Genomic DNA, 25,435 nt, shown 5'->3' on the forward strand with positions numbered 1-25,435 from the left:
GTTTATGTCACCACAGCTGGCCAGTATTGTCCCTGCCTTAAAATATACACATTGGCCAAGCATGGTGGTGGCCTGCATTTATTACAGCACTTGGGAGCAAATCCATCTCCATGAGTTGGAGGCCAGAGTGGCCTATATAGTTCCAGACCAGCCAAGACTACACAGACTATCTCAAAAAAAAACAAAACAAATAACATACACATTGAACATCAGAACTGGAAACTAAAGACCCTGTGATTTTTACATCTTTAGATTTAACAGGCGAGTCAAAGATCGGCTTGAAAACTTTAAATCGTTCAAGTTCTCAGCAGACTATTAAGCCTTAATGTAACCTTATTTTTATTAGACTATATGTGCTTGAAGATTTCATTTCTCACTGACTTTCTTGATGCTCTTTCCTTTAGTTGAGGCTGCCTTATCTGTTCCCATTTCTCCAGCTTACATCCCACACTCCCTTTTTCTGAGTTACACAGGTTCCCTCCCATCTTATAACTTTTGCTGACAGATTCATCATACATTCAGTACTCTCGGCTGTCTACCCTTCTATCCCCAGATACACGTATCATCCATTACGATTACCTCAAAAATATCCACCTATGGAGAAAACTTGTTTCCTTCCTAGATTGGTTCTTGGTTTGACGATTGTAACAATCCACAGGTTGTTTTTTTTCTTCTATGACTCAGTATTTATATTAGTTTAATGTGTTTCCCTTCACTAGACTGAAAGTTCCAAGATACTAGAAATTTCTTTTATCTTTTGAGACAGGATCTATGTAGCCCAGGCTAGCCTTGAGCTCTAGCTCCTGCCACAGCCTCCTGAGTGCTATGATTACATGATGGATGCATCCTTAGTTGTGTTTTATTATTGTGTGCCTAGCACAGAGTAAGCTACAATGAATCAGTCTTAAAACTTGTATAGCTGGGTTGAGGGTGCACACTTACAATCCTAGCATTTGAGAAACTGAGGCTGGGTGAGCATAAATTCCAGATGAGTTTGAGCTACAGGGAGAGTTCAAAGCTAGTGTGGACTACATAGTAAGATCCTGTATCAAAACTTAAAGATTAAAAAGGAAGATGTATCAGGTAACTGAAAAAAACTTGTTTGAAGTAATATATTTAAGATCATCCAATTCAATCATTATTTATTACACTTAACTTTTTTCTGGTTTCAAATGTATCTGGTTTTAAGCCCTTGCTTCTTAGTCCTAGACTTTATTAAAAGATGAACAGATGTGTTGAAGGAGCAGGAGAATTGGCTCAAATGGTTAAGAGCAATTACTACTCTTGCAGAGGACCACGGTTCGATTCCCAATACCCACATGGTCATTTACAACCATCCATCACTCGTTTCCAGGAGATGGAATGTTCTTCTAATCCTTTAAGACACTAAGCATGCTTGTGGTACACCTACACACGTGCAGGCACAACAAAGAAGAAAGGAATAAATCTAATAAAAAGAAAACAAAAAAAAATTGATGCATTGAAAAATCTATAATTTTCTGGGCATGGTGGTACATGCTTTTGATCCCAGCTCTCAGGAAGCAAAAGATGACAGATCTCTATTGAGTTTGAGGTGGGCTTGGTCTATATATTGAGTTCCAGGTCAGCCAGGGCTACATAGTGAGATTCCCAACTAAAAGAAAATAGAGGAACTTAAAAAATGGCTTAGTGATGAAGAGCACTTGCTTCTCTTCCAGAGGCCCCAGGTTCAATTCCTAACACCCATACGGCAGCTCACAACCATTTGTAATTCCAGTCCCAAGGTATCTAAACCCCCTCTTCTGGCCTCTGTGGGCATTGCACACCTGTGACGTACATACATGCAGGCAAAATATACACACATAAAATCTTTTGAAATGACAATTCGTAAATATCTTAATGTAAACATCATGTAACAAACATAATCATACAATTATATATTCAAATAAACCATCACAAATACAATGGCATAATGTTATATGAAAAGTAAAAAAAATCCCACCCTCCATCTTGCAGTGTCAAAACTACCAACAAGTTGGGTGTGGTGGCTCATGCCTGAAACCCCAGTGCTGAGGCTGAGGTATGAGCACCATAGTGAGCTCCAGACAAAACAAAATCCTGTAAACAAGTTCTTTAAAATACTGGTATTTTATAAGTTCCAATAAGTCACAAGACTTTGTTTCGCCTTTTTTTTTTTTTCCCCTTGAGGGTCTCTCTCCATAGCCCTGGCTGTCCTGAAACTCAACATACATATCAGGTTGGCCTCGAACTCACAGAGACCTGCCTGCCCCTGCCTCCCATGCTCTGAGATTCAAGCCACCCACCACTTCTGTTGGCTTGTTTTACATAATGTCGAAATGTATTACACATCCAGGTAGAGTGGCAGGAGTCTCCCTCAAAAAAGTCGAGTTTAATTTCTGTCAGAGGATTGAAACTTCATGATAAAATACGGTGAAGGCTGGATTGCTAAGAGCACATCTCCTCCACATTTACTCTCCTCCCTAAAATAATGCTGTTCAAATATACACAGCCTACCCATTCATCACCAAAACTTGACGGTTTTACCTTGTAAATCAAGGACATATATAACCAAACAGTTGGTAAACATATACATACCGAGCACAACTAAGGTCCAGGAGGCACTACTGTGTAATGTATCCACCATCAGGTTAATCAGACCAGTTGTTATATTTGACAGCAAGAAAAAAAACAGCTGGTTTCTGTTCAGAGCTGTGATTAAACAAAGGCTGGGTTCTTTTTTTTCACCTTCTAGGATTGGAGATTCAGAATGTTTTTTATTTGTAGCAGGCAACTGTATAAGTTTCCAAGAACATGGTACTAGAGCCCCTTTAATTAGAAATTTGGCAAAACTCAAAATTATATCACTCAGTAACAGACAGCTAAGAAGCAGCAGGCTAGAAGCAACCACCCACATACAAAAGGCTAAATTGGCCATTCTTCGAGATACGGCTTCTATATTTACTTGAACTATATAAAGGGAAATGAAGAAGCTAACAGCCACTAAGAGAATACAACAAGCAACTTTTATCCAGTCTCTGATACGTGTTCTGTTCTTAAGCACATACAACCCTGTCTGCACGCCAGCCATGTGGATCGTCACGTACCCCAGAGTGGAAATGATTCCTTCCCGGTTGGCGTTAAATAACCCAGCTCTCGTGCCACTACCATCAGTGCCATACAAAATTACCCTCTTGAGTGGGGTCAAGTCGAGAGCTAGCTGGTACAACACAGTAATGCTGACAGCCACAATCCACGACTTATTTAAAGGAAAAATAATCAAAAGAAGGGATGTTATTAATTTCACAACTACGATGGTAAAGAAAAAATTCCAGTGAACTCCATACTCAGTTAAATGTTCCTGATAGCCTATGGATTTTATAACGACTAACCGTCCCATTCCTAACAAGACGAGCGGCCAAACAGAATACAGTGATTTTCTAAGGTAATTAAATCTGGACCCTTCTACAGATTTCCTTCTAAGCTCTGGACAAACCATTGCAGCCCCAAAAATAAAACCACCTACTCCGTAATCCATGGCCCCTGTCCCATAAAGCTCCGTTTTGGCAAATCTTCTAGGGAAAAGTGGGAAGTCCACAGCCAAAATGGCAATAGCAGTGAATACACTGTTAATGACCCGGTAACAGGTGATGGCTGGATTGTACTCTGACTCTAGGCTGATTTTCAAGAAGTTTGCAAAGACTTTCTGGACAGGCACTTTGGCATAGCAAGTCCTCCTCTGATAGATCTGATACAACAGCCATGCCCCGCAGGCAATCACCGTGAGACTCTCCAGGAGAATAAACGAAGACAGTATAGTCAGAGTGACCACCAGGGGGACTATGAGAACAACAAAGTCCATGCAGAATCGTGTGCTCCGGCGGAGTGAGAAAGAACACAAGTGCTCTGAGAAAATGATCAAAAGGCCTCTGCACAGGATACAGAATGCAGGAAAGCACAAGCCCTGGGTCACTTCCAGCACGCTGGTTCCATTGAGGTTACTGACAAAAGCTTCCTTCATCTGCTTTTGAGACATTTTTTTCACTTCCTGTGAAAACAAGACCAAAAAAATGGATTTGAGGAAAACAACATTGCTGTGAAATCGGTAAACAGCTACCTACCTCACTTGAATTTACGTATTTCTCAGTTTCAGAATAAAAGCTTAGGGGCTGGAGAGCTGGCTCAGCAGTTAAGAGCACTGGCTGCTCTTCAGAGGATCTGGGTTCAATCACCAGCACCCACATGGCAGCTAACAACTGTCTGTAACTCCAGTTCCAGACACCCTCACAGGGACATACGTGTGGGCAGAACAGAAGTTTAGGACTACCAGGCGGTGGTGGCACATGTCTTTAATTCCAGCATTCAGGAGGCAGAGGCAGGCGGATCTCTGTGAGTTCAAGGCCAGCCTGGTCTACAGAGTGAGTTCCAGGACAGCCAGGGTTACACAGAAAAAGAGGTAGGCATTTAGGCCCTAGTGATTTCAATTCCCGTACTAAATGCTAAGATTCTAGGGGGAAAGTAACATTGATACATTAAGAGAAGATACAAGACATTTCTAGTACAAAGTTGCATCTTCACTATAAGGCAAACTCAAAAAGGAAAGTAAATGTAGAGGCTGGGTGTGGTGAAGCATACATATTATCCCATCCCTTAAGACACAAGATGGTCCTTGCTTACATACTGAGTTCCCAGTCAACCTGGCTTACATGAAACATTGTCTTTTTTTTTTTTTTTTTTTTTTTAGACAGGGTTTCACTGTGTAGCCTGGAACTCAATATGTTGACCTTGAACTCAAGAGATCCACCTACCTCTGCTGGCTGCCCCGCCCCACCTCCCCCACAAATGCTTAGATTAAAGGCATGTGCTACACATCCAGCCAGACCTGGTCTTTTTTTTTTTTTTTTTAATTGCAGTTTTTTCTTTATTTTATTTTACGTGCATTGGTGTTTTGCCATGGGTGTTGGGGCCCCTGGAACTGGAATTACAGACATTTGTGAGCTGCCATATGGGGGCTGAGAATTGAACCCAGGTCCTCTAGAAGAGTAGTCAATGCTCTTAACCACTGAGCCATCTCTCCAGCCCCCCAGACCTGGTCTTTAAGAAAGTAAATTTGTGGGCTGGAGAGATGGCTCAGAGGTTAAGACCACCGACTGCTCTCCCAGAGGTCCTGAGTTCAATTCCCAGCAACCACATGGTGGCTCACAACCATCTGTAAAGAGATCTGGCGCCCTCTTCTGTATACATAAATAAATAAATAAATCTTTAAAAAAAAAAAAAAAGAAAGAAAGAAAAAGTAAATTTGTAATATGAATCCAAATGGCATCACAGTCAGGAATTTCTACTGCGAAGCATAATTTCTGTCTGTCTCTTTCTCTCCGTATATATGTGTGTGTATGCATATATATATAATTACATATTATTAGCTATATGTATATCGTGATATATACTGATGTTATGAAAACCTTCATGAAAGCTGCAAACGCCTTGCTAAGAACTTTAAAACAAAACTTCAGGAAGGAAGAGAAATTCTAAGTGTATTTTAAAGTCAGGGTCCCTTGGTTTCTGTCCAGCGCCTCAAAACCTACTACAGCACGGGCCACCTACCGGTGAATGCATGAGACCCAGGTTGTTCTTTGCCTCCTATACACACACGGCCATATTTTCAAATTGAGGAGCAGGTGGACCGAATGGATGCATAGTACACACCAGGGCTAATGGCTTCTTTTCCCGCAGCCTACCACCTCCTCTGTCACATACTACTGCCTGAGACGTTGCACACTGAGCGAACACCTCCGTCGATCAGATGTGAATCACGGTGTGGAACGCCCCTGAAGGTAGACCATTGTGGTCTGTTTGGGCCCTGCATCAGCATCTCACCGTTCAGAGGCCCTGCAAGTCCTCCTCCTGACAGACCTGACAGCCGAAACCACGCCCGGCCCCAGACAGAGGGTCGCCGGCGTGCACAGAACAGGCTCCCACCGCACCTGCCGGCTCCCTCCGCTTCCGCCTCGCGAGCAACGCTTCCGGCCGGCGCGAGCGCAGCCTGTTCTTCCGGGCCCGCAGATTCCGCGCGCCCCAGCCGCCGGGGATGGCGACAGTCCCCGCCCCGCCGGCTCCCCACGCCCTTCGGTGCGTTGGGCTGGGTTCTGGAGACCGAGCCCTGCGACCTCGGACCCACGGCCAGGCGGGTCAGGGAGAGGGTCCGAGGAGCCCGCGCCAGACTCGGGCACGGCGACCTGCAAGGAGATCAGCCCCCGGGGGCCCCCGGAAGCCGCGCTTTCCCACCCCGAACCCGGGAGGCCACGGAAACACCACACCTCACCCCGGGGTCTCCAAACATCTCACCTCCCGAGTAGTCCGCCCGCCAGTGCGGCGGCCCGGGACCGGCCACGTGCGTCCAGCGCCGCGTGTGCGCGCCCCGCCCCTGGGGAGGAGCCGGCGGGCCCCGGGCCACTCCGCCCGAGCTGCTGCGGGCCGCGGGCGACCCGGAGTTGCGGGCTTTCGTTCCTGGCCGCTCCGGCTCCCTCTGCTCTCTTCCCTCTCCGGGGTTCTTGCCGTCTCCGCACTCTGCCCACCCGCCCCGGGCCGTGGGACCGGTGAGTGCCACTCCCCGCTTGGATCCGAAACCCTTCCCGGCCCGAGGGGTTAGGGAGGTCAGAGCTAAAGTAGAAGGGGGCACCTCACCTTCTAATTCTGCATTTCCCTTTCTGACTTTTTCCTGTGACTAAAGAGGAGGTAGCACAGCTTTTGCCCAGGACAAGGACCTTCACGGTCACTTTCAAGCTTGCCAGCAGGGGGCCACCAAGGGGGTGTTTCTGGCTGACCGGGGCTAGACGTCTGCCCCTTTCCTTGTCCTACCCAGGGACAGAGAAAGAGGCATAAGGAAACTGCGCCCTTGACTAGGGTCATATCCACCTTCCCGGGAAGGACGTATTCTCTCAGTACCAGGTGTTTCCGGAGTGGCATCCCAGCCCTGGGCACCGCGGGCGCGTTGCCAGTGCTGGAAGTACTGGTTCCCGCCAGGAATCTGGAGCCAAGAGGGCTGGACCCTCAGGACCCTGACCCGGCTCATAGACCTCCGGCTGTCCTTCCTGTCAAAAAAAAAGAAGCCGAGTTGGAAGAGGAGGGGGTTGTGATCTGCTTGCCACTTGCTTTGGACTTGGTCTTCCAGCTATTCATTATTCTCTTCTGCCTACTGTGGTCACACCCTCTCCAGAAATTCTTGGTGGTAACCGCGAGAGGAGGGTGCCAGAGAGCCCGGAGAACTGGAGAAAACTGCTCTGATCTGACTTGACTTCAAGCAGGAGCTGACACCGCAGAGTCATAACCAGCATTTACCAAGATCTCACAGGTACTTGCCCATCCGAGCCATAATTTTGCGCTCTGTGGTGTCGTATTAGACCCTTGGCAGCCGTTTGAAAACGAGGCTCACGGAGCCCCTGCGATGTGTTCTGGGAGGGTTGTGAGCTTTGGATTCTAACTCAGTGCTGCTGGGGTCTCTCCCTGTTGGCCTTCTTCTCAAGGTGAGCCTCCAGCTGAGTCACCAGAGACCCTCGGAGGATGGGTACAGTGTCCAGAGTGAGGGTGTCTAGCACGGTCCTGATACCCTTTTCTGCTTGAAGTTTCCCTCTCCCCGTTTCCATGGAAGTCCCTGGTCTAGGTTCTTCAAAGACTAGGTGTGTTCCAGAGCCTCAGAAAGTCTATCAGGATTATCAGGATTAATCCATCAATCCCTTTTTTTTTTTTTTTTTTTTTTTTTTTTTTTGGTTTTTCGAGACAGGGTTTCTCTGTGTAGCTTTGCTCCTTTCCTGGAACACGCTTTGGAGACCAGGCTGGCCTCGAACTCACAGAGTGCTTGGGATTAAAGGCGTGTGCCACCACCGTCCAGCTCACCAATCCCTTATAGATGTCCCTCGTTGCTAGGAAGGGATTGAGGCCTGGGAAATTGCAAGTCTGAGTGAGGCTCACCATTTTTGAGATTCTCCCCTCACAGCACCCCTCCTCAGATGGATTCCTCTCTCCTGGTCTCACCTTGTTTGTTTGAGACAAGGTCTTATAGTGTAGCCCAGACAGGCCTCAAACTGAGATCCTCCTGCCTCAGCCTCCTGAGTGTTGAGATGACAGACACGTGCTGCCAATCTCAATCTCACCTTTTGGGCCTTTCCCCACCTGATGAGTGTCCCCAGACAGGTTATCCACTCTGTAGTTAATGCTAATATTCATGCTCAGTGATACTCAGATTTGTACTGTGCTTTTAAACCTTGGCCTCATTGACCTTCATAACCTCTCAAAATAAGGTAGCTTTAACTATCCTTGCTTTCAAGGTCAGGGTTTGGGGTGATAGGTTTGCCCTGGGGTTGCATACCCATCCAGTGACTGAAGTATGGTAACCTTCTCATACAGCAGCCTCCCAGGAACATTGGGCATTGACTCCAGGCCTACTTGCCATCAGCTGCTGACTACGTTTACATACAAGGGTATTTCTGTCTAGTGGTGATGAGCGGGTCAAGGTTATCTCCCCCGAGTGTCTTCATTCTCCATAGCATACTGACCCAGAAGATTTTGAAAACCCAGCCCATCACTTGCGTACATTAAAACTGCCCCTGGCCTTTTACTGTCAGAAAGCGTCCCGGGTAGTCCCTGGAGGCTCTCATCAACGTTTCCTTACTTCCTAATTGGCAAGGGAAGGCACAGACTCTCACTCTCTGCCCAGGCCTGCCTGCTTCTCCTTTGGGTTCCTCCTGCTTGGTGGGAGGAGTAGGAGTGAGTCACCCCAGAGATGCCCTCACCTGTGTGGCCCTTGTCTTCTGTCTCACGCTACAGGTTCCGAGATGACTTGGCTGAGATTCCCACACACCTGAGTCTGCTGCTGGAGCAGTGGCCTCATGACCAGGTTGATAGACAGTACTGCTTGTGTCTATGACACAGAACTCGGGCTGCCCACACTAAAGCATGATGCTTCGGCAGGTAAAGCTGATGTAACCAAGCACCAGAGACACTGTCCTATTTGCCTGTCTGAATGAAGACTGCAGTTCTCCTAGCTGGAAGGACAGGAAAGACCCCTTCTTCAGATAGTCTTTCCAGTGCTCTTCAGATACCTACCTTGAATGTCTTCCCTTTTTGTGGTTTTGTGGCTTGAAGTGGATAAGTTGAGCTAGGTAAAGGAGTCTAGGTCTCTTTGATGACCTTCAATGGAGTATATCCTGACAGAAGTCCTTCCTGGGCTGTTTTATTGATTCACAGTGGAAGTTTGGGGCTTCCAAGAATGTTCACTGAAGCTGAGCCTTTAAGAATAATAAAGAATTAGCCAAGTAAGCTGGGCATGGTGGCACACGCCTTTAGTCCCAGCACTTGGGAGACAGAGGCTCGCAAATCTCTATGAGGTCACGGCCAGCCTGGTCTACATATTGAGTTCTAGGACAGCATAAGCAGTCCAGACAAAAGATGTCTGCCTGTGAAAAATGCAGGAGAAAGTAGCTTATGTGGGAGCATTCTGCCTCTGAAAAGGCTAGTATCCCTGGCCTGCAAGGTGGGAGCACCTTTCACCGTGGAGCTACACCTCATACACCTGGTAGCATCCTTCATAAGTAGCTGAGATCCCTTGGCACAATGGTACATATTTGCTGGAATTTGATTTTCCTAAATTTGTCCCATACTAAGGGCTCAGGGAGTTTGTGCTCTGGTGAGTTCTAGCAGGATAACCAAGGTGGGACTTAGCAGGCTCAAGAAAGCCATGGCAGGTGCTACTGGACTATCCTGCTGTTTTATAGGAAATGAACTTTCAAGCTACAAAAAAGCAGCCAGGACAATTGTCTACTCTGAGGTTTTTCTTCCTTCCTTCCTTCCTTCCTTTCTTTTCCTTATTCCAAAAGCGATGATTTTACCACAGCCATACTCGTGACTGCCCTGTGCTCAGCCCTTGTTCTGTAGTAGGCACTACATTTGAGTATTTTGTTTCATCTTCACATTGCAGTGAAAAAAAATATAGTAGTATGTACTATACAGTGCTGTTATGTCCCCGTTCTGGAGATAAGACCCAGATGAGTTAGATGGCTGACTCAAGGTCACGTTCGTTATCAGGAATTTGGAAAAATAAAGGCAATCAAAAAGGACATTAAAGTTATCTAGTCATACTATCCTAACACAATATTTTAAAGAATGCTTAGAATTTTTTGCCCTAATTTTTTGGTTTTTCGAGACAGGGTTTCTCTGTGTAGCCCTGGCTGTCCTGGAACTCACTCTGTAGACCAGGCTGGCCTCAAACTCGGAGATATACTTCCTGAGTCCTGGGATTAAAGGCATGCACCATCACACCCTAGTTCTTGTTTTGTTTTTTTTGAGATCTTTCTGAGTAGCCCAGGCTAGGCTTGAACTCATGGCAGTCCCCTACTTCTCCTCCTGAGTGCTGGGATTACAGGTGTGTACCACCATACCCAGCAATAACTCCTTGAGTACCTAAGAGGTAGGCACAGTCACCATTCCCATTTTAGTGTTAATGAAAACTGAGATAAAAAGAGATAAAAGAACTTTAATAAATCCCAGCACTTGGGAGGCAGAGGCAGGTGGATCAAGGCCAGAGGCAGGTGAGTTCAAGGCCAGCCTGGTCTGCACATCGAATTTCAGGACAGCCAGGACTGTTAGACGGAGAAACCCTAAAGAGAAAGAAACTCAACTAAGACTGTAGAGGAATAAGTGGTGCTGTCAGGAGTCAGACCCGGGTGACCCAGACCCCGTTCCCATTCTGTTCATCTGCAGCACCGGGGTTGACCTGTGGCCTCACTCGGGCGCGGCAGGCGCCCACCAGACTCTATCTCTTCTGTTTTTTCTTTTTATTTTGAGACCAGAGACTTAAATTGCTGCGACTGGCCCTGCACTTAACCGTCCTCCTGCCTGAGGAAACAGTCCCACCACCAGGCTCAGCAGTCTAGCTTCCTTTGTTGTTGTTTTGTTTGCTTTTGAAGACAGGATTTCTCCAGGTAGCCCTAGCTGTCTTGGAACTTACTATGTAGACCAGGCTGGCTTCGAACTCACAGAGATCCGCCTGCCTCTGCCTCCGAGTGCTGGGATTAAAGTCATGCTCCACCACTGCCCAGCATAATCTAACCCCCAAGCTCTCGGTCACTAGACTCAACTCCCAGTTGATCAAAACTGTTCCTAAATTGCAGCTGGTTTTGTAAGTAGTCCCTTCTTCCTTTCCGTTCTCCTCCTCCACCCTTCCCCTTCTCTTTCCTTTTTCCCTCGGCCCTTGCCTTTCCATAGATTGAGCTGTAGGCTGTAGCAATCGCCCTCGAGAACAAGAGCCTGCTTTGTACGTTATGATGGGCCTGAGCCTCACGATATTCAAGAGAAACTCATTTCTGTGCTCCTACATTGGCTTGTTCCTGAGGGGCGTGTGCATTGAGGGCTCACCAGTCTCATTAGAAACACAAGCCAGAACAAGACTTCAGCCTCCTAAGCTGATTCCAGCTAGATGCCTGTCTTCTCTTCCCATTCCGTCCTGTGCTGTACAGACAGCAGCTCTGTAAGGCTGGTAGCCTGTAGTCTAAAAACTGCCTCAGCTGGAGCTCACAGCAGAGGAGAGAGGAGGCTATTGATATATCTCACACACACACACACACACACACACAGGATTTCTCTGTGTAGCTTTGTGCCTTTCCTGGAACTCACTCTGTAGCCCAGGCTGGCCTCGAACTCACAGGGATCCACCTGCCTCTGCTTCCCCGAGTGCTGGGATTAAAGGCACCCAGCCCAAGGGTATTGATTATTAATATGTACTCTCAAGGCCTCGACTAAAGTGCTCTGTGTGGTTTTTTTCCCTGTAACCTGGGAGTTGAGTCCCCCCCCCAAACAAACATGGCTCATAGAGGTGACTTACCCAGGCTCGCACACAAATGAGCAGCAGAGCTGACACATGAGCCACCTGGATCTTGTAGAAACCTGTTCTTTCGCCTGTGCAGACTCCGCCCTTGCTAGCTGCCAACTGGTCTGAGACCCAGGTCTCATGGCTCTTGTGTTGTTCCCCTGCAGGTGAATGGCCACAGTTCAGGCTCTGATGCCCAAGGCAGGGCATCCCTCAAGGGAGACCTACAGGAGTTCCTGGGTGGGGAGGCCCGACTCCACCAGCTGGATGACCTCACCAAGGTGAATCCTGTGACACTGGAAACAGGTATGGGCCTTCCTCTCCTCCAGACTGCTGCTCCAGAAGCATAGGGATGTAGCGAGGGTCTTCAGCACTGTTTGCCCAGTTCAGACCAAGCACTGAGACTCCTGACCTGGCCTCTGCCCCAGGGAACCTGCCACTGCACCTGGGCTCCCCAGGGCAGGCTTGGCTCTAGGTTTGGGACTCATCTTAATTAGATCTTCTGTCTGTTCATCAGGGAGCTACAGGGTTCTAATGGTACTTAGCTAATTACAGAGGGAGGGCTGCTTAGCAGATGTGTGTCTGGGCTTCTGTCTGCATTTGAGCCAGGCCTGGCTAACAGCATCTTTGCCTCAGTCCTGAGATGCCTGCAGGCCCGGTACACAGAGGACATATTCTATACCAATGCTGGCTGTACCCTAGTAGCTCTGAACCCCTTCAAGCCCATCCCTCAACTCTACGCAGCAGAGCTGATGCAGGAGTACCATGCTGCGCCTCAGCCTCAGGTAAGGCTCCCTGGCTTCTGCCTAAGCCTCCCTGTGGCTTCACCCCCCTTCTTCATCTCTGCCCCAGTAATACAGTCATTCAAAGCCTGCTAGTGTCACATCCCTGCCCAACAGGAGCTCTCAGAAATTGGACACATAACTGAGGTGCAATGTGGATGATAAATATTTAACCGAGGTTGAAACCTAAACTAGAAACAAAACAAAGGTTTTGATTATTATTATGAGAAAGGACTTACAGGTGTGGTTGTGTCTCTGTCTTTTCAGACAAGAATAAAAGTGTATACAGTAGGGATTGCCCTTGAGCAGTCAGCACGTGTCCTTCTGTACTGAGACTAAATTATTTGAGGGATGGAAGGGAGTGATGCAGGCTGGAAGCGGACGCGTGTTCAGGGAGAGGCAAGAACAAGCTGGCTAGCAGGAGGAAGCCTGGGTCGAGAGGTGGTGGATAAGGGTCTGAAGATGAGCACAGTCAGACAGGAGTCCCACCGCAGGCAGGCCTTTGAACAGAGTCTGCAAGAGGAAGGTTGAAGTGAAAGGAACAGAACACTGAGGCTTCTTAACAGTTCAGGGACTAGGTAGCTGCAGCAAGGACAGGTAGAGAAGGACAGACAGCTCTCAGGAAGCTGTAAGCGATCATTGCTGGGTGGCTAGTGAGGCGTGGTGCAGATGGCACTGCCCTGAGGCTCAGGGAATGAGAAGTTTCAAGTGGGGTCCAAAGAAGTCCATCCTGGTCTGACACGCTACCTGCCTGATACTCGAAGGCAAAAGTCGGGCCATAGTCCCCTCTTTTCTACAGTGCCCAACTGGATGTCAGCACACTGAAGACAGTACTTATGAAAGAAGAGTGGCAGGGCAGAAGAGATGGCTCAGCGGTTAAGAGCACTGGCTGCTCTTCCAGAGGACCCGGGTTCAGTTCTCAGCACCCACATGACAGCTCACAGCTGTCTACGCACAGTTACAACTCCTGTTCCAGGGGATCTGATTCCTGAATACAGTCATACTTGCGGGCAAAACACCAATGTATATAAAATAAAAATAAGTTATTAAAAAAGGAAAAGAAAAGAAAGAGAGGCTTTGAAATTCAGGTCACACAGGTGTACTTACTTGCTGAGGTCCTTGGCAGGTTGTTATTATGCCTCTGAACCGAGCTCGAATAGCTCATCTTTGGGTTAGCCATCTAACTAATGTGCAGACTTCTTAGGTACCGTGCTGGCTAGTTCTATGTCAGCCTGGCACAAGCACCTGGAATCATCTCATAGGTAGGAACCTCAATTAAGAAAATGCCTCCAGCCGGGCAGTGGTGGCGCATGCCTTTAATCCCAGCACTCGTGAGGCAGAGCCAGGTGGATCTCTGTGAGTTCGAGGCCAGCCTGGTCTACAGAGTGAGATCCAGGACAGTCACCAAAACTACACAGAGAAACCTTGTCTTGAAGAAAACAAAAAAAGAAAATGCCTCCATGAGCTAGGGAGATGGCTCAGTGGTTAAGAGCACTGGTAGTTCTTCTAGAGGACCCCGATTCACTTCCCAGCACCCACATAGCAGCTCATAACTGTTTGTAACTCCAGTTCCAGGGGATCCGACACCCTCATACAGACATATGTGCAGGCAAAACCACCAGTGCACATGAAATAAAAGAAAGAAAAAAAGAAAATGCCTCTATAAGATCATGCTGGAGAGATGACTCAGAGGTTAAGAGCATTGGCTGCTCTTCCTGAGATTCTAAGTTCAATTCCCAGCAACCACATGGTGGCTCACAACCATCTATAATGAGATCTGACGCCCTCCTCTGGCCTGCAGGTGTACATGCAGAGCAGTCATACATAAAATACAAATAAATGAAATTTTTTAAAAAATCAAAATTGTGCTGTGGGCAAACCTGTAGAGTACTGTAGGGTATTTTCTTAACTAGTGATTGATATGAGAGGGACCAGCCCATTGTGGGTGCTGCCATCCCTAGGCTGGTGGTCCTGGGTGCTATAAGAAAGCAGTATAAGCAAGTGGCACTCCTCCAAGGCCTCTGCATCTGCATCTGCTTGGGGTTCTTGCTTCCTTAACTTCCCGCTCTGACTCACTTCAGTGATGAACGGTGATATGGAAGTATAAGCAAAATAACCCTTTCCTCCCCAGGTTGCTTTTTGGTCATGGTGTTTTGTCACAGCAGTAGAAATGAACTAATACAGGCAGTAACTTAAGAAGAAATTTTCTTCCAACTGATAAAGTATAATAAAATAAGCAGCAGACTCAGACTATTAGAGAAAAGTGCAGAGGCCGCTCAGTGGGTCAAATGCTCACCTGGCATACATAGATGTGAGTTCCAACCCTAGAACCAGGTGTGGTGGCACTTGGGAGGTACAGGTAGAAGGGACAGAAGTTCAGTGTCATCCTCAGCTACATAGCAAGTTCTAGACCAGGCTCCAGGAAAACCTGGGAGGGGTTGGGAGAGGTGGGGGTGTAGGTAGAGAGACAGCAGCCTTGAAGGAGGCTAGAGGGATAGTTCAGTGGTTAAGAGCACTTTCTGCTCTCCAGAGAACCAGGATCCAATTCCTAGGGCCAGTATGTTGGCTCACAGCCATCTTTCACTCCAGCCCCAAGGAATCTGACCTCCTATTCTGGCCTCCAAGGACACCGCACACATGGTACAGACGTACACACAAGCAGAACACCCACACACAGAAGATAATTTTTTTTTAACTTAAATAAAATCAGAGCCGCACAGTGGTGGTGCACACCTTTAACTCCAGCACTCAGGAGGCAGAGGCAAGTGGATCTCAGTGAGGTTGATGTCAGCCTGGTCTACAGAGCAAGTTCCAGGAGAGCCAGGGCTACTCAGAGAAACCCTATATCAAAAAAAAAAAAAGAGGAGGAGGAGAAGAAGAAAGAAAGAAAAAGAAAATCCGATGAGAGCATAAAGTGTTAAGGTCATAGAGTGCTGGAAGCTAGCTGCATGCGTGCTGAGAGAACCTCCGTGAATGAACCAACCGTAGGAGTTTTGCAGTTGGGTCTAACTCTGTGACATCCGGGCAAGGTTTTTTTGGAGGAAGCATGTTAACAGCACTCCTGGCAGCCTCCCAGTCTAGGCCGTCATTGGATCTGCCACTCTTGCAAACAGGTGCTCACGTGACCATCCGCTCTGATATTTCAGACATTGAAACCCCACATCTTCACAGTGGGTGAACAGACCTACAGGAATGTCAAGAGTCTGATTGAGCCGGTCAACCAGTCCATTGTGGTCAGTGGAGAGAGTGGAGCCGGAAAGGTAGGCGCGCCAATGTCTTATCCTGTCTCATGCCTGGCTAGGTGAGCAGAAGGCGAGGGCCATTCACAGATAGGCTGCCTGACTGAACCAGGGTGTCTGCTGTGCTCAGCAAGCACCATACCAGAAGCCTGGGCTCCGGCGCAGCCTCCGCGGCTGGCTCGGCTGCCACCCTGGTGAGATGCTTTTCCCTCACACCTTGACTTTCTCACTGAAGGTGCTTCTGGGATCTCTAGGAGCAGCAGTCAGATGTTGGGGAACCCAACATCATGTCCATCAGGTAGAATGCCTCAGTCCTTTCTCTTGTGAAATGGAAGGGAGTAGAAGGCCAGCACCTGCATGGGACTTCTGTGTGAGCAGAAAGGAGCCTGTGTTGTTGGATGAGGTGACACACCTGTAATCCCAGGACTTAGGAGGCAATGTAGGAGGATCACAGGCCAGCCTGGACTACATAGTAAGACTCATCTACAAATAAATGAAGTAAACAATGTAAAATCGGAGCTCGTGCACGTGAGGCCTTGGGTAGCATGCTTGGCACATGCCTTGGTTAGCATGCTTGGCACATGCCTTATGTGCACTAGCTCCTACTCCTCAAAAGTAGCCGGGTTTACTATGGGGAGAAGATAGGAAGAGACCAAAGCCTGCTGGAATTGAAGCTGGAGAAACAGCTCAGCTGTTTAAGAGCACTGGTTGCACTTACAGAGGATCAAGTTCAATTTCCAGCAACCATGTGATGGTTAATAACTATCTAAAACTAGTTCCGGAAGATCCATCCAATGCCCTCTTCTGACCTCTGTGGACACTGCACACGTGTGATGCAGACATACATTCAAGCAAACACCCACATACATAAAATAAAAAAACCATAATAAATATTTTTTAAAAATGAAAACCCTATTGGGGTTGCCAGTGACAGCAAGGGCAGTGTATGAGAAGCTCTGGGATAGCCAGAGGGCCTTATAGATAGCGGAGCTCAGCAGGTGAGACAAGTGCTACCTAAACCAGGACTTCCTCCACTGGTGAGAGGAAGCCTCACCCAGCCTCACCCAGCTGCCGCTCCCTCTCTGCAGCACTATAAGAGGGATTCTTGGGACTATACGCCCCTTTTGCCTACACTCACCTATCCAAGAGCTACTGAACATTAAGTACCTCCTGGGCGCTAGACTGCAGGCTAGGAGTAGACAGGTGTCATGGAAGAAGCCTGGGTGAGAATTGCAGTATGGGCTGTAGACTGCAGGCTAGGAGTAGACAGGTGTCATGGAAGAAGCCTGGGTGAGAATTGCAGTATGGGCTGTAGACTGCAGGCTAGGAGTAGACAGGTGTCATGGAAGAAGCCTGGGTGAGAAATGCAGTATGGGCTGTAGACTGCAGGCTAGGAGTAGACAGGTGTCATGGAAGAAGCCTGGGTGAGAAATGCAGTGTCTACTTCTGACCTTAGTCTCTAAGCAAAGGAAGACAGGAAGTTGGGTAGAGAGGCCATAGGTCAGCAAAGTGCCTGAAAACTCAGCTCCTGAACAAAGAGAATTGTCCACCAGAGTAGTCTGGGAACTAGGGCAGAACCTGGCTTAAGACCAACACAAGCAGAGCTCAGTAACCCTTCACTGAGTAGCCATCATGGCCATTGAGTAGGTCTGCTTGTTGTTTTTATTTCTTTTTTTAACATTTAATTAGTTAGTTGCGGGTGGGGCAGCACATGTACACAGTGCATGTGTAGAGGTCAGAGGACAACCCTTGAGAGCTGGGTCTCCTCCACCATGGGGATCCTAGGGGTAAAGCTCAGGTCATCAGGCTTGGCAGCGAGAGCCTTGACCTTTGAGCATCTTGTTGGACTTTTTGTGTTTATTCTGTGCTGGGGATCACACCCAGAGCCCTGAATGTGCTGTACAGGCATGCTACCAAATGAACTATGATTTATCCTCAGGCCTTATTTTACTTTCTAATTTTGAGACAAGGTCTCGTAAGTTGACCAAAACGGCCTTGAACTCACTTACATAATTCAGCTCTCTTCTGGCTTCCATGGGCACCAGACATACCTGCAACCAAAACACCTATACACATAATAAAGTAAAATAACTTTTAAAAAGACCTACTACTCTATGGACAGGATGTAAAATAAATAAATATATATATTTATTAAAAAAAAAAAAAAAAAGACCTACTTCCAGGTATAGTCACAATGGGGAAGAGCTCATTTCTCTCCCTATGCCCCCATATTAATTGGGTGAAATATTTCGGTCCACAGAACACCTTAAACAAAAGGGAAAAATAAGTTGCCTGGGTTTGGTCCCCAGCACTGGAAACTGAACTTGCTTGCATATTGGGCTGGGGGTATGACTGTGTGGTAGACTGCCTGCCTGGCATTCACGAGGCCCTCGGTTCAGTGCTTAGCACCGCCAAAGTTAAATAACTGATTAAAACCAAGGCCGGCGGTGGTGGCACATGCCTTTAATCCCAGTACTCGGGAGGCAGAGGCAGGCGGATCTCTGTGAGTTCGAAGCCAGCCTGGGCTACCAAGTGAGTTCCTGGACAGGCGCAAAGCTACACAGAGAAACCCTGTCTCGAAAAACCAAAAAAAAACCAAAGCCAATAGTGAAAGATAATAAAATAGGAAACAGAATTAAAAAAAAAAGAGTGAATTCCAGGGTTCTTTTGTTTCTGAGGTGTGGGGAGTGAACTGCAGACCGTGTATGTGCGAGTCTGAATTTGTTAAGAAAAGGGGATGGGGTGGTGCCAGGAATGCAGCTGAGCTGTCAAGTGATTGCCTGGCATGAGGGGTAGAAATAAACTGTGTTATAGGTGGCCCACACCTACAATAGAGCACTGGGGAGGCGGAGACAGGAAGAGCAGAAGTTCAAGGTCATCCTTAAATTATAAGTTCAAGGCCAGCCTGAGCTACAGTGAGACATCGTCTCAGAACAAAGGAGAGGGAAAGCTGTAGAGTAATTTATCAAGGTGATAGGACACAAAGTCCATGTGTAAAGATCCAGCTGTGTTCTTCCCCTAAGGAGACTAAAAGACAGAGATTTGAGTTCAAGGCCTGCCAGGGCTACATAACCACACCCTGTCTCAAAAACGAGTAGAGAGAGGCATAATGGAGAGTTTGGAAGGAAGAAATGATGTGATTACAGAGGCAGGCAATCTCTGAGTTCCAGGACAGCCTGTACTACAGAGTGAGTTCCTGGACAGCCAGGGCTACACAGAGAAACCTGCGGGGGGGGGGGGGGGGGGGGGGGGGGGGGGGGGGGGGGGGGGGGGGGGGGGGGGGGGGGGGGGGGGGGGGGGGGGGGGGGGGGGGGGGCGTGGAGATGGATATAGCTGGGCATGGGGATGTAAGTTTGGGTTTTGTTTTGTTTTGTTTCTTAAATGGGGGTACTTGGTTTTATTCAAGTCTTTTGTTTTTAGTTTTTAATGTTTTGCTTGCCTGCATATATGTCCGTGCAGCACATGCATGATGTGCCTTGGGGGTGGGGGACAGAAGAGGGTGTTGTGAGCCACCACGTGGGACTGGGAGTTGACCTCTGATCCTTTGAACCACAGAGCCATCTCTCCAGCCTCTCAGGTCTGCTTCTAATATACTCCAAATACCTTCTTTTCTGGGTATGGAGGCAGAAGCATTTAATCCAAGCATTTCGGAGGAAGAGGCTAGTATATCTCTCTGAGTTGAAGGCCAGCATGGTCTCCCATAGCTAGTTTCAGGCTAACCAGGGCTACATAAGTGCGATCCTGTGTAGAAACACACACAGACACAAACATACACACAATCTAAATACTTTCTTTAGTCATTATTTGTTTGTTGTTTGCTTTTTGTTTTTTGGGTTTTTTTTGACAGGGTCTGTAGTCCTTACTGGTCTGAAACTCACTAGAGAAACCAAGCCTGGCCTTGAATTCACAACAATCCTTTGGCTTCTACCTCCCAAGTGATAGGATTATCCCTGGTTTCAAAACTCAATTTTTGTTCTGCTCTTCTTTGAGACAGGGTCTTACTATGTAGCCTTGGCTGGTTGGAGCTTTGCTAGATAGACCTGCCTGATGAAGAATTTACAGAGATCTGCCTGTCTCTGCCTCACGAGTACTAGAATTAAAGGCATGGGCCATGATTGGCCAGCATTCGGCTTGTTTTGATTCATTTTTTACATTTATTTTGTATCATGGGTGAGCATGCAGTGGTACATGGATGTAGAGGTCAGATGATAGTTCTAGGGGTCTGTTCTCTTCTCCATGTGGTCCTAGAGATTGAACTCAGATGCTCACCTAGATAGATGAGCTGGCCATGGTGATGTGAGTTGTTTCTGTTTTGTTGTTTTTGAGGCAGGGTTTCTCTGTGTAACAGCTCTGGCTGTCCTGGAACTTGCTCCGTAGACCAGGGTAGCCTTGAACTCATAGAGATCCTCCTGCCTCTGCCTCCCGAGTGCTAGGATTAAAGGCGTGCGCCACCACCTCCAAGCTAGGATGGTATGTCTTTAAGGCACTGGGGAGTCAGAAGCAGGAAGATTTCTGTGAGCTCAAGGCCAGCCTGGTCTACAAAGAAAGTTCTAGGCTAACAAGGAGTAAGACTCTCTCAAAAATAAATAAAGAGCTGGGCATGGTGGTGCATACCTTTGATCCCAGAACTCAGGAGGCGGAGGCAGAGGCAGGCGGATCTCTCAGTTCCAGGCCAGCCTGTCCACAGAGCGAGTTATAGGACAGGCTCCAAAGCTACACAGAGAAACCCCATCCCCAAAAACAAAAATAAATAAATAAAATAAAAATAGATATGATAAAGAACTATAGATATGATAAAGATAAAAACAAATATAAACCCTGCATCTCCAGGGTTTGTTAAAAATATATATATATATATATACACAAAAACCTATTCTAGGATAACAGCTGTGAGGGCCTCAGAGATGCCAAGTAGCCTGTCAGGTCTGGGCTTGGGGTGTGGGGAGGGTGTTCCTCCTGTGTTCCAGCCTCTTTCCTTAGTGCTCTTCTGAGCTGAGAGAAACGGGAAATGCCTTGCCTAAGGCCACAGCTAAATTGAGCATCCTTCAGGAATCTGGTCGGGCAGCAGCACGTGATGGAGGAAAGCACTGTAGTAGGCATCTCTTGGGTTCCACAGTGGGAGGGTGAGGAGGAAGACACTGTCCACATGGCTGTGTTTGCTACAGACATGGACCTCCCGCTGCCTGATGAAGTTCTATGCTGTGGTGGCTGCCCCACCTGCTTCCTGTGAGAGCCACAAGATCGCAGAGAGGATTGAACAGCGGATCCTGAACTCTAACCCTGTCATGGAAGCTTTCGGTAAGCTTGGTGTCTTCTGCACCATACTCCAGCCCCATTTATTTCCTCTGGGATTCGCCATCTTCCGGGAGAGAGGTAGTGCTTTTCGACCTCTCTCTGGGCTGGAGAATGACTGTCCTTCACTTCCTGGATCCCAGCCTCTTCCCAGATTTCCTCAGCTCCCTTCCATCAAAGGTGCTGTCACATGGGAATATAGCTTGTTGGTAGAGCCTAGCGTCTACGAGATCCACTGCCAGCTAGAGCTGGTGTCATTTGGTTCATATAAAACAGTCAGACAGAGAGTGTCTTGGGCTCATCTAGTCCAAATCTTATCTCTCCATTCAGTTTCTAATGTTCCAAAAGGGAAATTTGTCAAAGGTAGCATAGCTTTGGGAGGGAGGGGGGTGATTTTTTGTTTTTATTTATTTTTGTTTTGGTTTGTTCGTTGGTTTGTTTTTGAGACAGGGCCTTGATATGTAGCCCTGGCTGTCCTGGAACTCACTATGTAGTTCAGGCTAGCCTCAAATTCACAGATATCTGCCAGCCTCTGCTTCTGATTAAAGAAGTACGCCACTGTCCCTGGCTTATGGTGGCATAGCTATATTAGTGTCCATGTTGGGCCTGGAGTCCATATGTTGTGTCTGTGTCTAAACCCAGTAGTGACTGCTTGCTTTCCCCTCTTCTTGTCAAAGCAGAAAGTCCCTGACTGGGCTGGAAAAATGACTCAGTGGTTAAAAGCATCTGTTGCTCTTGCACAGGACCTGGGTTCAGTTCCCAGTACCCACATGGCGACTCACAACCATCCTATAACTCCAGTTCCAGAGCAGGCCTGACCTCTTGCAGGCCTTGCAGACATGAATGTAGACAGAACACTCATCCACATAAAAGAAAAAACACCCTCACTGCCTAGGCTTTCTCATTCCTGTTCCTGGTTGGGAAATACTTGTAAATCTCTTGACCCCATGTGCCAAAGCCTGAGAGCCCATTCCTCAGTCCTGACGCCCATTACATGGAAATCAGCAGAGGGCCTTTGGGTGACTAGGGACAGGAACACAGCCACAGCAGCTGGTGAGAGCTATGAAACCTGGGGAGTGGGCATAAACACGGTGTTGATCTCTAGGGAATGCGTGCACACTGCGGAATAACAACAGCAGTCGCTTTGGGAAGTTCATCCAGCTCCAGCTGAACAGGTAACAGCTACTGCCATCCAGCACATGGGACAGCAGAAATGGGGACTGGAGGCAGCTGGGGCAGTCAGTCACCCGCCTGGGTCATCCCCATGGGCAAAACCCTGCTCATAGCTTTCTATGTTGGATGTGTGGGTTTCTTGAACTCAGTGAACTCTGGGGGTGTCCTTTTTTAGCCTACAAAGCCATAGCTACTGTGACCTTGAGCTAGTGCCCTTATGGCTCAGAAATTTCTTGTTAAAATGCCTCTTTGGGATATAACCCTGAACTAGGGCATCAACTCCTACCTTGAGATGGGCCAAAGTGATAATGCTGAGGTGTTTGCCATGCCTGTCTGAGCTACATGCCAGAGAGTATCCCAGACACTCAAACACATTTTGAGTTTTGTTATTTGAGACAAAGTCTCCTAGAGCCCAACTTAACCTTGAACTCCTGGCTTCCCAAGGACATTGTGAATGTCCCCAACCCCAGAAGAGCTTGGAAGGGATTTGCTAGGTGGCAGTCTGTTGTAAGCTAGTGGTAGTAATGGCCATGGAATGAAGGGATAATAATGGGGCTCTGCCTGTGTGTGCCAGAGCCCAGCAGATGACGGGAGCTGCAGTCCAGACCTACCTCCTAGAGAAAACGCGTGTGGCTCGTCAGGCCTCCAGTGAGAGGAACTTCCACATCTTCTACCAGGTCTGTGCCAGTGGAATGCACTGTGCCACAAGCAGGGCAAGGTGGCTCGTCCCTCCACCCCAGCATGCTCCACACCTGGCCCCTTCACTTGCTCTCAAGCAGAGCTGCTCACCAGGCACAGCTTGGGCCTAGAGGTAGGATTTTCTGCCTCGTGCAGATCAGAAGGTCCTCTAGGCAGGCGCTCTGTCTTCTGAATGGAAACTGGGTCACCTGCATTAGACTGAGGACCCTTCTAAGATGAAACTATTTCCCACAACAGCATGATGGTTGCTCTGGGATTGTGTTCCTTCCCTGGACTGGGCTTCTCCAGGGCATTGATAGGGCCCCTTGCACCCAGACTAGGAGCTTCTTTAGGTAAGGGGATGTACCTCTGTAATCGAGACAAGGACTCCCCAGCAAGAGTCTGCATTCTGCTTCAGACCGCCAGCTTTCCCGGAAGATGTTTTTTGGCCATCAGGCTGGAGACATTCTGGACAGTGGTGGTTCTTTCACCCCATGCCCTGTGCTTACTTTGGGGGACCTCTCAGCCTTGCAATGATGCTGCCATTTCTCACTCCTCATTTTAACCTCGGGCCTGAAGGCCCTCCCACCCAGCTCAGCCTCCTGTGCATCTCTCCCCGCAGATTTGCAAAGGAGCCACCAAGGATGAGAGGCTCCAGTGGTACCTCCCCGAGGGGGCTGCCTTCTCCTGGCTACCCAATCCAGAAAACAGTTTGGAAGGTAGGAGGAGCCTCCTTGGTACCCTAGACTGCCCCAAAGCCCCACCCATTCTGCCCAGGGCCTGTCTCCCCTTCCCCACTGGCCCTGCTGACCACTGGGCTGTGACATGGATTCTTTTCAGAGGATTGTTTCGAGTTGACCAGAGAGGCCATGCTCCATTTGGGCATCGACACCCCCACCCAGAACAACATCTTTAAGGTCAGAAGAAAAGCCATGCTGCTTGCACTTAGAGGTGATGGTAGCCCCTCTCGTGAATCGTCCCTGGACTTGGGACTCTCTCCATGAGTGTCTAGGACTTCAGGCCTCAGAGGACCATACCAAGGAGCTGGCCAGCACTTTGGGGACCTTGGAGACAGGTGCTGGACTGGGCTGTAGGGTCATTGACATACCATAATAGTACTTAGTAATGAACATGGCACAGTGACTCGCACACCCAAAGCACAAGGACTTTAGGGCAGGTTTGTTTGTTGGTTGGCTTTTTGTGGGAGGGGACAGGTTTTATTACAGTGACAATATCTTTCTCTGTTTGTCTAATTAACACTTTAAAGCTTAGAAGTGATGTTCACACCTCCTTGCTCACTTGATTTTTATCAACAGTCTCTTATGCATGGAGATTATTTCTATTTTATACTTGAGAAAATCCGAGGTAAAGAAACGTACCCAAGACACCACTACGTGATGCAGTTGGTCCAGGCGTTGTTATTCCAGATGCCCACCTCTTCCTCCACTCTGTCCTCTGCCTTCCCATGCTCACTGCCTTTCTGCCTTTGCTGAAGGCCAGCTGCTTCCCTTACTTCCTCATCTAGAACAACAGCATGTGATGTATAGGGTGGGCTGGGGACAGAGACAGGGAAGCCACCGAAGGAAGATGGGGATATTGATGGCCTCCGAATGCCGTTTAGGAAGCTAAGGTGTCACACCCAGTATGGATCGCACTAGGTAAGAGTTTGTGCAGAGGACAGTCCATGGAGACAGGCTGGAGGGAATGGACAACACCAGGAGTCTTTGTGGGTGCTGGTTTGAAGGTGTGACATGCTTACCTGGCAGGGAAGACACCATGATCAGGAAGGTGGTTTTCCCAGGGCGAGACTCATCCATTGCCCTAAAAGTGTCAGGACCCTGTGCCACAGCCGTGCTGCCCATTGGGCACAGGTGCCCTCTCCTGGGGCAGTTTGGGGCCAGAAGACTGGTAGCCTATGGAGACTGTCTGTCTGGGACCCGGCAACAATAGCAGGAGAGACTCTGCTCTCTTAATAGGAGGTCCAAGGGTTTCCAGACCTACTGGGTCTACAAGTGTTCTGCTCACCTTCATACTGGAAGTTACCGCTGTAGGTCACTGAAGGCAAAGGCAGAAGGGTGGTACCTATTGTAGAGACCAGGATCACAGTTCTGGCTGGACTATCACAGCCCAGTAATGCTGAGAAAGGCTTCCGGGAAGCCATGACCAAGCCCCATCAGGCAGAAATGACACTGGCCCGTAACTAAGGGAGTGAGCAGTACTCCCACAGGGACCGTTCCTGAAGGTGAGGAGTAGGGCCAGAGGGTGAATGGAGGTAAGGTCCACTGGCTGTTCCGGGAGGCATCGGAAGTCTTGGTGCCTAGACTCTAATCTTGCCTTTCTCCTAGGCTCGACATTAACCTCTCCCATCTCTGTTACGGGCATCATCGTGGCATGTGCCTCATGGGATGTGGAAG

General features: G+C 48.2%; 2 protein-coding genes and 1 pseudogene across 6 annotated transcripts in view; 2 read left to right on the forward strand and 1 right to left on the reverse strand.

The window, feature by feature from the left end:
* Nucleotides 1-671: 671 nt before the first annotated feature.
* Pigw (phosphatidylinositol glycan anchor biosynthesis class W) lies at nucleotides 672-6,410 on the reverse strand. Of its 3 annotated transcripts, none has more exons than XM_028890562.2 (2): nucleotides 6,343-6,410; nucleotides 672-4,045 (listed from the first exon to the last, which is right to left on the reverse strand). In XM_028890562.2, the coding sequence occupies exon 2, from the start codon at nucleotides 4,031-4,033 to the stop codon at nucleotides 2,522-2,524; it is 1,512 nt and encodes a 503-aa protein (XP_028746395.1). In that variant the 5' UTR covers nucleotides 4,034-4,045; nucleotides 6,343-6,410; the 3' UTR covers nucleotides 672-2,521. The 3 variants fall into 3 exon arrangements, with proteins under 3 accessions (XP_028746395.1, XP_028746394.1, XP_028746393.1); XM_028890561.2 differs by lacking the exon at nucleotides 6,343-6,410 and adding an exon at nucleotides 5,875-6,035; XM_028890560.2 differs by lacking the exon at nucleotides 6,343-6,410 and adding an exon at nucleotides 5,602-6,035.
* Nucleotides 6,411-6,457: 47 nt separating this feature from the next.
* Nucleotides 6,458-25,435, forward strand: part of Myo19 (myosin XIX) — a 32,373-nt gene continuing 13,395 nt past the window's right edge. Inside the window, exons 1-11 of one of the 3 annotated variants that reach the window (XM_037201480.1) lie at nucleotides 6,458-6,593; nucleotides 7,214-7,348; nucleotides 8,821-8,964; nucleotides 12,025-12,163; nucleotides 12,494-12,642; nucleotides 15,786-15,899; nucleotides 21,044-21,176; nucleotides 22,276-22,345; nucleotides 22,918-23,020; nucleotides 23,644-23,740; nucleotides 23,862-23,938. In XM_037201480.1, the coding sequence (XP_037057375.1) occupies nucleotides 8,950-8,964; nucleotides 12,025-12,163; nucleotides 12,494-12,642; nucleotides 15,786-15,899; nucleotides 21,044-21,176; nucleotides 22,276-22,345; nucleotides 22,918-23,020; nucleotides 23,644-23,740; nucleotides 23,862-23,938 (897 nt within the window). In that variant the 5' untranslated portion in view covers nucleotides 6,458-6,593; nucleotides 7,214-7,348; nucleotides 8,821-8,949. Of the gene's footprint in view, nucleotides 6,594-7,213; nucleotides 7,349-8,820; nucleotides 8,965-12,024; nucleotides 12,164-12,493; nucleotides 12,643-15,785; nucleotides 15,900-21,043; nucleotides 21,177-22,275; nucleotides 22,346-22,917; nucleotides 23,021-23,643; nucleotides 23,741-23,861; nucleotides 23,939-25,435 lie in introns of those variants that run through there. The other 2 variants (XM_028890552.2, XM_028890554.2) reach the window with 2 other exon arrangements.
* On the forward strand, nucleotides 24,773-24,900 carry LOC114707755 (annotated as a pseudogene).

This window comes from Peromyscus leucopus, chromosome 8b, assembly GCF_004664715.2.
Source record: "Peromyscus leucopus breed LL Stock chromosome 8b, UCI_PerLeu_2.1, whole genome shotgun sequence".
In the NCBI taxonomy this organism is placed as follows: Eukaryota; Metazoa; Chordata; class Mammalia; order Rodentia; family Cricetidae; genus Peromyscus; species Peromyscus leucopus.